Source organism: Tupaia chinensis, unplaced genomic scaffold, assembly GCF_000334495.1.
Source record: "Tupaia chinensis unplaced genomic scaffold, TupChi_1.0 Scaffold000235_1, whole genome shotgun sequence".
NCBI lineage: Eukaryota > Metazoa > Chordata > Mammalia > Scandentia > Tupaiidae > Tupaia > Tupaia belangeri.
In genome coordinates this window covers 3,837,043-3,851,587 of record NW_006159713.1, presented here as the reverse complement: position 1 = coordinate 3,851,587, position 14,545 = coordinate 3,837,043, and the positions used below count along the sequence as shown (strand labels likewise).

The 14,545-nt window shown below is 40.8% G+C and overlaps 1 protein-coding gene across 2 annotated transcripts in view; it reads right to left on the bottom strand.

Moving 5' to 3' along the window:
* OGFOD1 (2-oxoglutarate and iron dependent oxygenase domain containing 1) overlaps positions 1 to 14,545 on the bottom strand; it is a 28,131-nt gene that overhangs the window by 5,531 nt on the left and 8,055 nt on the right. For both annotated transcript variants that reach the window (XM_006148392.3, XM_027771844.1), the window contains exons 4-10: positions 11,700 to 11,800; positions 8,345 to 8,461; positions 7,424 to 7,515; positions 7,076 to 7,204; positions 6,158 to 6,271; positions 3,265 to 3,344; positions 2,704 to 3,014 (exon numbers count right to left, since the gene is read on the bottom strand). In XM_006148392.3, the coding sequence (XP_006148454.1) occupies positions 2,704 to 3,014; positions 3,265 to 3,344; positions 6,158 to 6,271; positions 7,076 to 7,204; positions 7,424 to 7,515; positions 8,345 to 8,461; positions 11,700 to 11,800 (944 nt within the window). The remainder of the gene's footprint in view (positions 1 to 2,703; positions 3,015 to 3,264; positions 3,345 to 6,157; positions 6,272 to 7,075; positions 7,205 to 7,423; positions 7,516 to 8,344; positions 8,462 to 11,699; positions 11,801 to 14,545) is intronic.

Genomic DNA, 14,545 nt, shown 5'->3' with positions numbered 1-14,545 from the left:
TCCAGTGACATAGCCATTACGCTAACTGCTGGTTCCCGAAAAACCCTATCTTAAGATTAACGGTCCAGGGGCAAGCAGGTGGTGTGGTGGTTAAGGTGCTGGACTTCCACAAGGTGGTTCGAGTCCTGGACCTGGCAGTTTGCTTTCTCACTTTCCCTCTCTCTGGTCAAATTAATAAATAATAATAAATAGAATTAAATAAATAACTCTTTTTTAAAAAAAGATTAAAGGTCTGTATGGTTCTAGTCATCTCACCAGATGTGACCTACCTAGTTAGGCCAACATTTAACACTACAATGATATGTCCAGCAGCTAAAAAGCTTTTATTTATGGGTATGTAATGGTTATGTAGCTGGACTCCCACATAGTTGACTGTAGTTTGAGTCCAGGACCCTGCGGCTTAAAACTCACACTGGGCACATGGTGTGTGCATGCCCAAGATCCCGAGAGGATAATGGAGGAGAAGGGATTGCAGTATGGTCAGTCCCCTGGGGAGTGATTTCTCACTTTCTGTCCCTCTCTTGTCTCTCTGCCATATGCCCTATAGCAAAAAAAACCTCTTAAAAATAATAATAAAAAAACTTTATAGTGTTTATTCAAGACAATAACCTTTGTAACCAGTGATTTTTCTCATTCATTTTTGTATTTCCCACTTAGCTTTGGCCCAGGGCCTTGTATATATAGATATTCAATAAAAGAATAAAGTATCTGTTGGTGATTCATATAGATTTTCTTCCAAGTTGCAAGTTCCCATAAAAATGAAACAAATAAACAACAATATTGTAGAAGGGAACAACATTTCCTTTTAACAAAAAGGCTCTGCAAATCCTCACCTTGATTCTTTTTATGGTCTAGGCACAGATGTCAGCGTCAATTCTCAAGGAATACTAATGGGCTATCCTGTGTATTGAATAACGTAGAAACAGACACCTAGGTCTAGTTTTCTTAATACCTGTGACTACAGTGATTGGTTGGCCAGTTTTGGGAGGCCCCAGATTGAGGCAAGTTGCTTGCATCATGCAGGTTAGGTCAGCACCTCCCAGTGCGATTTGTTTTCATGGATACCCTCTACTCCTTGTCTTTGCTTTTTCTTAACTGCACAGGGAACTTCTCAAGAAACTAGTGTGGAGACAGTGGATGGTCAAAAAGTAAGCAATTTTCTTTTTTAAAAATAATTATTTTACTTTATTGGGACCAGCAGCTGGCATAATGGCTATGTCACTGGACTGCCATGTAGTTGACCGTGGTTTGAATCCCAGACCTGGTGGCTTAAACTCATGCTGGGCACGTATGTGTACGTGCCCAAGATCCTGAGAGGAGAATGGAGGAGAAGGGATTGCAGCATGGCCATCCTCCCTGGGGGGTGATTTCTTGCTTTCTGTCTCTTTGTGTCTGTCTTTCTGGTGAGCGCATGCATCCTATAGCAAAAACCTCTCCCCCCAAAACATTTTTATGTATTTATTCATTCATTTTTTAAAAATTTGACCAGAGTGAGATAGAGAGGAAAAGTGAGAAAGCAAGTCACTAGGACCAGGACTTGAACTGTGGCCAGCCATGTGGGAATGTCCAGCACCTTAACCACTATGCCACCTGCTGGTCCATGGGTAAGAGATTTTCTAATCTGACTTAGTAAGTGCTGAGTCATCTAAGCTGACTTTGTAGGTGCTCAGTTAATGGTGCCAGAATTTTCACAGAAGTATTTGTTACCTCTTACATTGTTTGTATTTTACTCTTTGCCAAATTACTTGTATTGACAGATGATTAAAATTCCTTTGCTTGCAATACTGTTCTTTGGCTTTCTTGTCCAAATTCAAAAAAGTTTTCTTAGACCATTATGAGCTCTTATTAGAAATAAGTTGCTAACTTTCCTTTCCTTCATGTTCTTATGTTTTAGAGTAATTTTAGGCCACTGATATTTCTTTTCACCAACTGTACTATTCTTAGCCTAATAAAATGCACCTTTCTTTCTCTTTTTTAAAGAATTATTTTATTGAGACCAGCAGATGGCGTAATGCTTACATTGCTGGACTGTCATGTAGTTGACTATGGTACAAGTTCTGAACCCAGCAGCTTAAAACCCATGCCGGGCACATGAGTGTGCATGCCCAAAATCCCAAGAGGAGAATGGAAGAGAAGGGACTGTAGCATGACCATCCTCCTAGGGGGTGATTTCTCTCTTTTTGTCTCTGTCTTTCTGATGAGTGCACACACCTGACAGCAAAAGTATTTCTAAAAAAGGAATGATTTATTATTATTATTATCATTAAGAAGCAAGTGACTGGGTCCAGGACTCCAACTGCAGTTGGCTATGTGGGAGTCTAGTGCTTTAACCACCATGCTACCTGCCAGCCCCTAGAATGCTCTTTCTGGAGAACCTTCTTGCCATTCAGATCTGAGCTTATCAGGCATGCCTCAGAGAGGTGTTTCTAGCTCACCCATTTATTTGAGAAGCCATTCACTTATTTCTTATCACACAGTCCTACTGTAATGTCCTGCAAGGCACTTATCATTATTTAGTGTTCTCTTGCTGTTCCTGTACATATATATTTACTCTTGTATTCTACTATTAGAGAACAGAGGCCTTGTCTGTTTTGATCTCCAGCTCCTAATATAAGTCGAGTACATAGTAGATGCTCAAGTAATATCTGTCACAGGAATAAATGACTGAGTGGTGAATAAGGACAAATCCTAGTAATAGCTGACCTTTCTTTGCTTCGTTTTCCTCTGGCTCCGGGTCTGTCTGTTCATCGCTCTGTTGGCTGTTGCTGCCAGTGGTCATCTGAGTATTCCCTGGCTCAGAGGGGCTATGGCTAGTCCCTTCTTCAGTGCCCTCAGCAGTAGAGGCTGCCTCTCCTTTTTTGTCATCAGTCTCATCTTCCTCTGAAGGGGCCAAGAAGTGAAGCTTCAGACCAGTAAAGTTGGACAGCAGCAAGAACAGGGCCTCGGAGCGAAATAAGTCCATGCAGCCCTTGAGTACACCAGGAAGCTTGCTCTCCTCAGCTTTCTCATAGAACCTGAAATCGAAGCCACAGATTTCAAAGTATTCATGGAACAAAAGCTGATCGTTGGCTTCGTGCATCTCTCCCTAAATGTTGGCACAGCTTACTAAAACACAAGTTATTACAAGAGGGTGATATTGTCAGGGTCTTCTGGATATCCCTGGGAGCGAAACATCATTAGGACAAGTGTCCTATTACTGGGATGAGCCTTGCAAAGAGGCAGGCGCTGGAAGCAGGAGCAAATGTCTCATGTGATGAGTTCTACCTTTTGTTAGGGGGGCCTCGGCTGCTCCACTCCACATCTCCTTGCTCCAAGGCCTCACAGACCTTTGCGAATTTCTCAGGCTGGAAAATGGGCAAATAAAGAGCCAGTTAGCAAATCTCCCTAGACTCCCACCCTGGGGTGGTGGGGACAGCAGCTCTCAGAGCATCAGTCTGGCTGATATCTAAAACGTCCTCTCACTCAAGATCCCATGCTCCTGCTATAGGACAAAGATAACAGTCAGCTGTTCTAGCTAAGAAAACTGAGTGCCAGTTTGGGTCATTTCCTTTAAGTAGTCATATATGTATATATGTACGTACACACACACACACATTTTTTAGTTTGCTAAAGGGCATGTGCACTTGCCAAAGAGAGACAGAGAGAAAGACAGAGAGAGGTAAAGTGAGAAATCGCCCCCGGGGGAATGGCCATGCCACAATTCATTCTGTGGGAGTTCTGAAGTACACACACACATGCCCGGTGTGTTTTTCATTTTCCTTTTTTCTTTTGGTATAGGGCAGTGCACTCACTGGAGAGCTAGAGAAAGACAGAAAGTGAGAAATCACCCCTCTACAGAGAAGATGACCACACGGCAATCCCTTCTCCTCCATTCTCTCGGGATTTGGGGCATGCACACTCACATACGTGACATGTTTTAAGTCACTGGGTTCAGGACTCGAACTGCAGTTGACTACATGGGAATCCAACGACGTATGACATAACCACTGCATCATCTGCTGGTCCCACCTGACATGTTTTCAAGCTGTCGTGTCTGGGACTCAATCAGTTCGGACTCAGTCAGTACGGTCAGCACTATGGACCCAGCCACCTTAATCTCCATGCCACCTGCTGGGCTGGTAGTTGCATATCTGAGGTCAAGCTGCTAAACTTCCCAAATTCCTCTGTTTACAAAATGAGGATCATAACACAGGCTCTTTACTATCTTTATAAGAGATTGCAAGGAAGAAAATTAAACAGCTTTACAGTCAATGTCATCACACTGACAATCTCTGTGTAACAGTACAGATCCTCTAAGCCCCAGCTTGCTCCCCTATTTGATATGCATCCTAAATCTGAAAGTCAAGGATAAGGCTCTCTCTCTGTCTCTAGTCAAATAAAAATGAATGAATAAGTAAAATTAAATAAAATACATCTTTAAAAAAAAAAACAAGGAACAGGTTAAACAAATTTAAAAGAAATAAGTGGTAAAGACACACACACACACACACACACACACACACACACACTTCCATCTTGAGGGGGAGTTATGTATAGTTACCTTTCTTACCTTTCTATTTATTTGATAAATATTGTGCTTATTATTTAATAATAATTGATCAACATCTTGATTAATTATTGATTGACTGATTGAAATATTCTCCATAAGAGGCTTACATTTACTTATTTAATGCAGTTTCTTGAAGTGGCCTATCAATTCCTGTCAGCTATAAATATGTGAAAAGGGAATGATTTCACAGCATGGTTTAAGTAAGCTCAATTAAACAGTGTTAAACAAATGTACTAATTATAATCACTTCTTAAATTACATAATATGCTAGGGTCGGTACATGGCATGGTGGTTAAGGTGCTGGACTCCCACATCTCAAACCACTCTCTCTCTCTCTCTCTGGTCAAATTGAAGAATAATAATAAATAAATAAAATTAAATAATTATTTTTTAAAAATTCTGTAATATGCTATAATGTCAGGTATAAAATTCTGAGAGAGAGGGGAGAAAGACAGTATATATTGATAGTATCTCTCAGCCTTTTTCCAGGAAGGAACAATTCTTGGTACTATGATTTCCTGGGACCCCTGGTCCACTGTGACACACCATACCAGCATACGCTGTCTCATTTGGCCTTCATGACAAATATGCACGAAGGGGAAGGAGATATCATCCTGGTTTAAGTGATGATGCAAGAAATACCAGAGAGATTTAGTGATTGTTCAGGTTAGTGAAACCAGAGCCGGAACGTGAAACGAGGCCTTCTCACTTCTGATCTCTTTCCATGACCTTAAGCTGCCTCCCCACTATCAAACATTAGAAGATGTTGATCAATTATTATTAAATAATAAACACAATATTTATCAAATAAATAGAAAGGTAAGAAAGGTAACTATACATAACTCCTCCTCAGGATAGAAGTATGTGTGTGTGTGTGTGTGTGTGTGTGTGTCTTTACCACTTATTTTATTTCTTTTAAATTTGTTTAACCTGTTCCTTTTATGTTTTTAAAGATTTATTTTATTTAATTTTACTTATTCATTTTTATTTGACTAGAGAGAGAGAGAGAGACAGAGAGAGAGAGAGTGAAAAAGCAAGCTACCCGGTCTAGGACTTGAACCGTGGCCAGCCATGTGGGAGTATCCAGCACCTTAACCACCACGCCACCTGCTGGTCCCTTTACTACTTATTTATTTACTTAAATGTCAGAAGGTGTGTGTACATGAGCGAGGGGAAGAGAAAAGGAAGCAGGGAGAAAACCCCCCCACAATGGTGCCTGGACACACCACAATACTTTTTCTTCCACTTCTCTATCCCTTCAGGATCCTAGGCATGTACACACATGCCTGGTGTGTTTTTCAAGCTGCTAGGGCTGGGACTCAAACCTTGGTCTCACTTCTTCTGTACAGTGGGATCTGACTTCTTCTGTACAGTGCTGTAACTGTTATGCAATGGGCCGAAACGGACTCTTCACCCACTAAGTACACAACAGATATCACTGTTAGCTGTTATCATCATTTCAGTATTGTATTTGAAGAAGAGAATGACATAAGCATTCTCACTAGAAATAAAACGAAACCCCAAATTCCCTAGTGGTGTCTGGTCACTCTATCAGGTAGTGAGAATGCATGCCAAACATCATACACAGAACAGAATATGCTATCCTACCTTAAGAAAGTCCTTCAGGAGAATTTCAGAACTTTCTTCAAACTCTTCTTGAATTTGAACTTGGTAATCCATGTCCAGATAAGTAGGGTTGATCCAATCATACAAAATTTCATGCTTGTGAAGAAGCAGTGGGTGCAAAAAGTGAGTTAATAATTCCTGTAGCTTTTATTCTTACATTATGTCACACTAGTAAAATACCTGCAAATCCTCACTTGATAAGCTTCTACTGCCTGAGAAAGACACTATCGGGACCAGCAGTTAGCGTAATGACTATGTCGCTGAACTCCCATGTAGCCAACTGTGGTTCAAGTCCTGGACCCAGTGGCTTAAACTCATGCCAGGTGCATGTGTGTGCGTACCCAAGATCCTGAGAGGAAAATGGAGGAGAAGCAATTGCAGTGTGGCCATTCCCCCAATGGGGGGTGACTTCTCGCTTTCTGTCTCTCTGTCTCTGTCTTTCTGGCGAGCGCACGTACCCTATAGCAAAAACCTCTCCAAAAAAAAAAAGAAAAAGAAAGACACTATCAGAAGTTTAAGAAAAGTGTCAGGTGAGCCAGCTCAAAGTTTAGTCTGAAACTAGACTTTTTTTTTTTTAACCTTTTTTCAATTATTTTAATTTTATTTATTCGTTCATTTTAGTTTAATTTGACCAGACACACACACACACACACAGAGAGAGAGAGAGAGAGAGAGAGAGAGAGGGAGGGAGAGAAAGGGAGCATAAGAAAGCAAGCCACCAGGTCCTGGACTCAAACTGTGGTTGGCCAAGAGGGAGTATCCAGTGCCTTACCCATCATGCCACCTGCTGGTCCCCGAAATTAGACTTTAATTAATTACCAGGAATAGCTAACTTAAAATCAGAAAAACAAAAGATATGCTATAATTCCTAAGTTTAGAAAACAAGTAAGCTGTCCTTACATCTTGTGGGATGTGAGGGCTCCGAGGTATGAGTGGTTCGAAGTAGTTGGGAGGCCTGGTTAATGATGGACCATGAAACCAGCCGCTTATAGACAAACGTGATTTTTCTTCCGACAGGACTTCAGACACCTGAAAGGACAAGTCTAGAAGCACATCAGCTCCAACAATGACGAGATGACCAGCAAATGCACATTGATTTCAGGATCTTACATGTTTGAAAAAGGAAACCCCTGATCAGATAGCAAGTATATAGGACTGTCATGTTTAGAGTAAAAAACATAATCCTTAGTACTCTATTTGTGGCTTAGAATCTTTACCTGGTGGGGAAAAACAAAAAAGAATTTTTACCTGGTGAAAGGATACTGGAGACACTTCAAAGAAAACCAGTTTGTTCCATGCAGGGATAAGAGACTTGACGATCTGCTTCGGCTGAAAGTGTTCTGCACCAGGAGAGAACACATCCATAAATATAGTTGGTTATCAATTCTAGGCTGCATCACTTCACCCTTGACAATTCTCAGATTTCAGAGCATCCTTCAGATCTGAAACACCACTCCCTTCCCTGTGTTCCACTCATGCTTGCTAATTTAGCTAGGTGACAAAGTTACTACCTTACTCTTTGATTATGACAAGGGCTTGAATAAGATTGGAAAGTTTCTGGGACCAGCAGCTGGTGTAATGGCTATGTTGCTGGACTCCCATGTAGTCGACCATGGTTTGAGTCCCAGATCCGGTGGCTTAAACTCACTCCGGGTGCGTGTGCGTGCGTGCCCAAGATCCTGAGAGGAGAATGGAGGAGAAGGGATTGTGGCGTGGCCATCCCTCTGGGGGGTGATTTCTCACTTTCCCTCTGTCTTTCTGGCAAGCACACATGCCCTATAGCAAAAACCTCTATAAAAAAAAAAAGAAAAAAAAGATGGGGAAGTTTCCTGGAGTCAACCTTTGGTGTCAGTCATTCAAAAAACCCTGAGTCCTGGCAGATTCATAAGCACAGGCAGCTTTATATGTACTCTACTCTTTCGTCACTATTCAGAGGAGTATCTGATTATTTCTCAGCTTACACTGACAATAAACATCTCTGGAATAATAATTACTTAAGTGTAAGCTAAAGAGGTGGTGATCAGTTCTGCCATTAGTTCCTCTTGAGGCAGTCACAGTAATGAATGGTTTCCACCTCTTTTGAACAGACACTGTAAGGATGCTGCTGTTGAATCATCAGCTGTAATTCAGAAGCGGCTGGTGGTGGTGAAGAGAACGCACTTGTCTTACCGTCAGTGTCGTACAGGTCCAGGGTGCCCCCTAAGCTCCTGTCCCAGGAAGGAACCAGGTACAGAATGAAGGCGATTCGGCGTCCTTCCAACTCATCATCATGGCAGAGCAGGGCATCTACAACAGTTTAATGCACACCTTAGATCCCTGTCTAGACAATGAGCAGCTGATATCTGACTCCATTTAGTATAAATTCATCTGATAACCACCATTACATAAAAAGTAATTCATAAATGCATACCAATATAAATAAATGAATGAGTAAATAATAGAGAACAAGAAATCTTTTCTGTAAATTTTTGTGTCTCTGTGCTCGAGGGTGCATATGTTTGCCAGACAGAGAGACAGAGAGAGAGAAAGAGAGGGAGAGGAGAAAGCACCTCCCATGGGGAATGGTCCCACCACAATCCCTTCTCCACTTTTGCCTCCTGTCGGGATTTTGGGCATGCATGCATGCGTGCCCAGTATGTTTCCCAAGCCACTGGGTCTGAGACTTGAACCACACGGTCGGCCACGTGGGATCTGGCTGTCTTAACTACCAGGTCATGGGAGTGGCCTGAAAGGTTTCTTTACAGTAGAATGACAACTAATAAAAGTAGAGAAACAACTGTATTATGAAATCACCATTTTGCAACTTTCATAGTAGTGATCTAGCAAGAAACATCATTGCTTGCTAAAACAACTGGATCAAAGTTTGGTGAGAAATGGGATATTTATATAATCTTAAAGAAGCTCCCCTCAATACATACTAACTGACAGAGGGAAGAGTGGAAAAAACCTGATGTCAGCCATCACTTTAATCAAGTGATCAAAGCTCATATCACAAATAATGTGACACACAGAAACCAGGTACCACCTGACAGGATGCAGTGAAAAGAACACAGCGTTAATTCTCTAATGTTCTTGCCAAAAACTTATGACCTAAATCTAATGAGAAACATCAGACAAACCGAAATGGAGGAAACTTTTACAAAATAACTCATCTATAAGTCTTCAGAGGCATCAGGAACATGTGAGTGCAGGAGAGACCAAAGAACTGTTCAAGATTCAGAAGCAACTAGATGTCACGAGTAATCCTGGACTAGATCTTTTTGCTCAAAAGGATCAAATAATGAAACTTGAAAGGGGCCTGCAGATTAGATAGGAATAATGTATTGATATTAATTTCCTGATTAAAAATAAATTATTTATTTAATTTTATCTATTATATTTTAATTTGACCAGAGAGAGAGAAAAAGAGAAAGTGAGACAGTAAGTTGCTAGGGCTGGGACTTGAACTGCAGTCAGCCATGTGGGAGTCTAGCATCTTAACCACTAGGCCACCTACCAGTCCCAATTTCCTGATTTTAATGTGTCATTATTATCACATTGGAGGATGTCCTTGTAGGAATTACTGACATATTCAGTGGCCATGGAAACAGGACAGCAACCTACTCTCAAGGAAACCAGGAAGTAAGTTATTTGTACAGTATTTGCCATTTCTTTTTTTAGTTTGAAACTACTTCAAATTAAAAAGAAAAATAATAAAGCTAAGTAAAGGTACATGAAATGGCTTTTATATTAAAAACAAGAATTACTTTGTTTTATCTTTATTTATTTATTTAAATTCGACCAGAGGGACATAGTGAGAGAGAGAGAGACAGAGAGCGAGTGAGAAAGCAAGGCCCAGGACTTGAACCACAGTTGGCCACAGAGTCCAGCGTCCTTAAACTCCATGCCGCCTGCCAGGCCCGAAATGGCTTTTTATGTTTCACTGTATAAAAAGTTATTCTTGAGACCAGCAGTTGGTGTAATGACTATGTTGCTGGACTTCCATATAGTCAACCGTGGTTTGAGTCCCAGACCTGGTGGCTTAAACTCACGCGGGGGGGTTTTTTGGGGGGGGGCATGTGCGTGTGTGCGTGCCTAAAATCCTGAGAGGAGAATGGAGGAGAAGGGATTGCAGTGTGGCCACCCCCCCTGGGGGGTGATTTCTTGCTTTCTGTCTCTCTGTCTCTGTCTTTCTGGCGAGCACACATGCCCTATAGCAAAAACCTCTCAAAAAAAAGGGAAAAAAGTTACTCTTTAAAAGTTCTTAGCAATTTATATTTCCCAATGTAAAAGAGTAAACTCAAATTCAAATTTTATTCAGTAAAATTGGAAAAACACTTTTTATTTTATTCTAGGTGAAAAATCAGATTTGTGTTAAAAAAAACATGTTCAGAAAGAGAACTGGACAGACATACCTTAGACTGGAGACACTGGATACTTCTGAAGAGAATTTTCATGGTTTAAACTGTCCACTTCTACATCGTTTGACTTTTATTCCTTAAGAATGTATTCATGGGGAGCCAGCAGGTGGTGTAGTAAAGATGCTGGGCTCCCATATGGCTGACTGTGGTTCAAGTCCCAGACCCAGCAGCTTAAAACTCATGCTGGGGTTGGGTATGTGTGTGTCCAAACTCTGGAGAGAAGAATGGAGAGGAGGAGATTGTGGCGTGGACATCCCCCCAGGGAGTAATTTGTCACTTTTTGTCTGTCTCTGGCAAATGTACACACCCTATGTCAAAAATCTCTCAAAAAGAAAAAACAGAAAAGGATGTATTTTGGGGCCAGCAGATGGCGTAGTGGTTAAGGCACCTGGATCCCATGTGGCTGACTGCCTAGTGTGAGTCCTGGACCCGCAGGCTGGAAAAATATGCTAGGCATGTATGTGTGTATGCCCAAAGTCCTGCGAGGTGAATGGAGGAGAACGGATTACAGTATGGCTACCCTCCTGGGGTGTGTGTAGGGGGGGATTTCTTACTTTCCCTCTGTCTCTCTCTTTCTTATGAGAGCACACACCCTATTGCAAACTTAAAAGGAAACAGGACATTCAGGGAAATGGTTTACGAAACCTAAGATCAGAGTTTATAATACCATCTCTGAATTTCCTGATATTGTATGCAAAGTTGGTATGTGTGTGCATTCAAGCATTTTCTTGACAATATTGGCAATAGCTTCTTCCATCATATTCCCAAACAGAACCAGTGTCTTATACCTGCTGATAAAATGGGTATTTCTTTCTTTCTTTTTATTTATTTATTATTATTCAATTTGACCAGAGACAAAGAGATAGGGAAGTGAGAAAGCAAGCTGCCAGGACTGGGACTCAAACTGTGATCAGCCATGTGGGAGTATAGTACCTTAATCACCATGCTACCTGCTGGCCCCTACAGTGGATATTTCTGTATATATGCTGGATTATTACAAAGATGTCCTTCATGCTGTGCAGGGACAGTGAATCTAGTATTTTGGGTATAATGATACCATCTTTCCATCATTTCAAAATGAAAGCCTTTAAATCTAACAGACATGAGGGCTTTATCTCCATTACCAGTGAATTCATATTTAGCACAGGACATGTCAATGGTTGATTCCAGGTCAATCTCAGAAATGTCAGAAAGCCAGGCCCGGAAGTCTTCAAACAGAACTTTCCTAGAAATGTAAACAAAAATAACTTGTTATGCCACAGTGTGAATTCTATTCCTATCTATGCTACAAATAGTCTTTCCTGGAGGTTACATTTCATTCAAGAGATCCATTCTTAGATCTTACTCAAGAGATCTTGGGAAATATTTCTCAGTTGAAATTTATATAGTTTTACGTCCCCACAGAAATAAATATAAAGCTCTATCAACTATAGCATATTTTTGCTATACTCTTTTACTTTATTTCCGCTGTAATTTCTTCTACTAAATTATGCTTACTCATGGCATCAGTTTGGCCTTTATTACAACATTTTATCATATTGACATTCCATTCTAAATTACTGATTGTTAGACGTGTTTTTTTGTAGTACTGAAATAGAAAGCCCAAGCAGTTTTGTTTACATACTTCACTTCCAACACCCAATGTGCGGGTTTTTCCTGATATGGACCAATTCTCCCATGCCAGCTTAGTGTCCTACAATTTAATTTAGTACGGACACCATCTGCCAGGGGTTAGTAAACTTAATTCTGTAAGACTGTCCCTCCTATTTCAGACACTACTTGCAAGACTACGTTGTCACCCATTCATTTAACCAACAAGCTATCAGTCTGAGGTTCTTGCGTTCTCTTCCTCGGGTTTGGTCATTTGCTAGGATAGCTCATGGAACTCAGGAAAACAGTTTATTTACTAGATCACCAGTTTATTATAAAAGGATACAACTCGGGCACAGCCCGATGGAAGAGATGCATAGGGCAAGTTACAGGAGAAGGGATGCAGAGCCCTCTCCAGGCGAACCAACCACCCAGCACCTCTACATGTTCAGCCATCCAGAAACCTAGGCAGTTTTAGTTAGAATTTCTTTATTTCTTTTATTTTTTTAACATTTATCTATTTATTATTATTATTTTAAAATTTTTGCTATAGGGCACGTGTGCTCACCAGAGAGAAACAGAGAGACAGAGAGGGAAAGTGAGAAAGCAAGTTGCCAGGTCTGAGATTTGAACCACAATTGACTAGATAAAAGTCCAATGTCAACCACCATGCCACCTGTTGGTCCCTTAGTTAGGGCTTCTTTTATTATTTTTCTTATTTAATTTATTATTATTATTGTTACATTATTTTCACATTTTATTGATTCACAAAGTACCTTAAACTAAAACTATGGACAAAGCTAGAATCTAGTTAAAAATGCACTGTAATTTTCTTCTGAAGCATTTTAACTAATTAATTTGCATTCATTTCCTGAGCGTTGTCACAGCATACAAAATGTGATTTCCCATCCAAGATATACTGCATACTGGCTTAATCATACATGTTATCGTCATTAATTTTCCATTGCTAGCTTCATATATAGACATGTATGTATATATTTTACCCTATTAGTTAGAGCTTCTTATGAAGGCTTTATTACACCGGCATTGATTACACCACTGACCACTGGTGATCACCTCTACTTCCAGCCCTTCTCCCTTCCTTAGGGTTCACAGTGGGTGAGGCTGAAATTCCAAACCTCTAATCACATGGTTGGCTCCCCTGGCAATCAGCCCTCTAATCTTAGAGACATTCCCTAAGTTGCTTCATTAACATAAATATCAAGGCTGTCAGCCCATCTCATTATCTAAAATCATTTTATATTCTATACTACCCAAACCAAAAAGGTTTTTAAAAATATTATGCTTGGGGATCACAGATGATGTAATGGTTATGTTGCTAGACTCCCACATAGTTGACCACAGTTTGAGTTCCAGATCTGGGGACTTGAAACTCACACCAGGCAAGTGTGTGTGCCCAAAATCCCGAGAGGAGAATGGAGGAGAAGAGACTGCAATATGGCCATCCCCCGTAGGGGGTGATTCCTCATTTTCTGTCTCTCCTTGTCTTTCCACCAAGTGCACATGCCCTATAACAAAAAATCTCTTTCTCTCTCTCTAAAAAACAAAGTTTTCTAAAATACTGTGCTTGGGCAGGCCAACCATAAGTGCCACTTAGCTTTTACAGGCAGAGTTGCAAATTCTATAGAATGGACTGGGAGAGCAAACTGCTGTTTTTTTTGGCTTTAGATAACGTGGGTGACAAACACTTTTGCAAAGTCTTGATACTTTAAGCAATGAATATGATAAAGCCCTAAATCCTTCTTTCACTGTTAATATCAGCTTCCACAGATTTATTCCAGAAAAAGCTCTTCTTCTAAATTATTCCATGAAAGTGTCAGAACAGCCTTATTTTCTGTCATTGTTAGCATTTGTTAATTATATTCATGAGGGAACGCACATCACCCGCTGGGAAATAAAAAGATCAGCTTTCTGTAATGATCAAGGAATGGCGGCTCTCACTTATCTGGCTGTGATCCTTCGGGTGTGGAATGTAACTCAGTCCCACTGGAAATCCCCAATGGGAGTGTTGTGAACTAAGATAATACCTTAAAAGCAGGATAATCTCTCTTTAGGGGAAAAACGTTGACATAAATATCAGATACCATGAGTTAGTTAACACACAGGCAGTACCTCAGGATTTAATAGAAATAATCCATGCAGGGACTAGCAGTTGGCATAATGTCCATGTCACTGGACTCCCATGTAGCTGACTGCAGTTCGAGTCCTGGACCTGGTGGCTTAAACTCATGCTGGGTTCGTGTGCATGTGTGCTCAAGATCCCGAGAGGAGGATGGAGGAGAAGGAATTGCGGCATGGTCATCCCCCCTGGGGGGTGATTTCTCGCTTTCTGTCTGTCTCTGTCTTTCTGGTGAGCGCA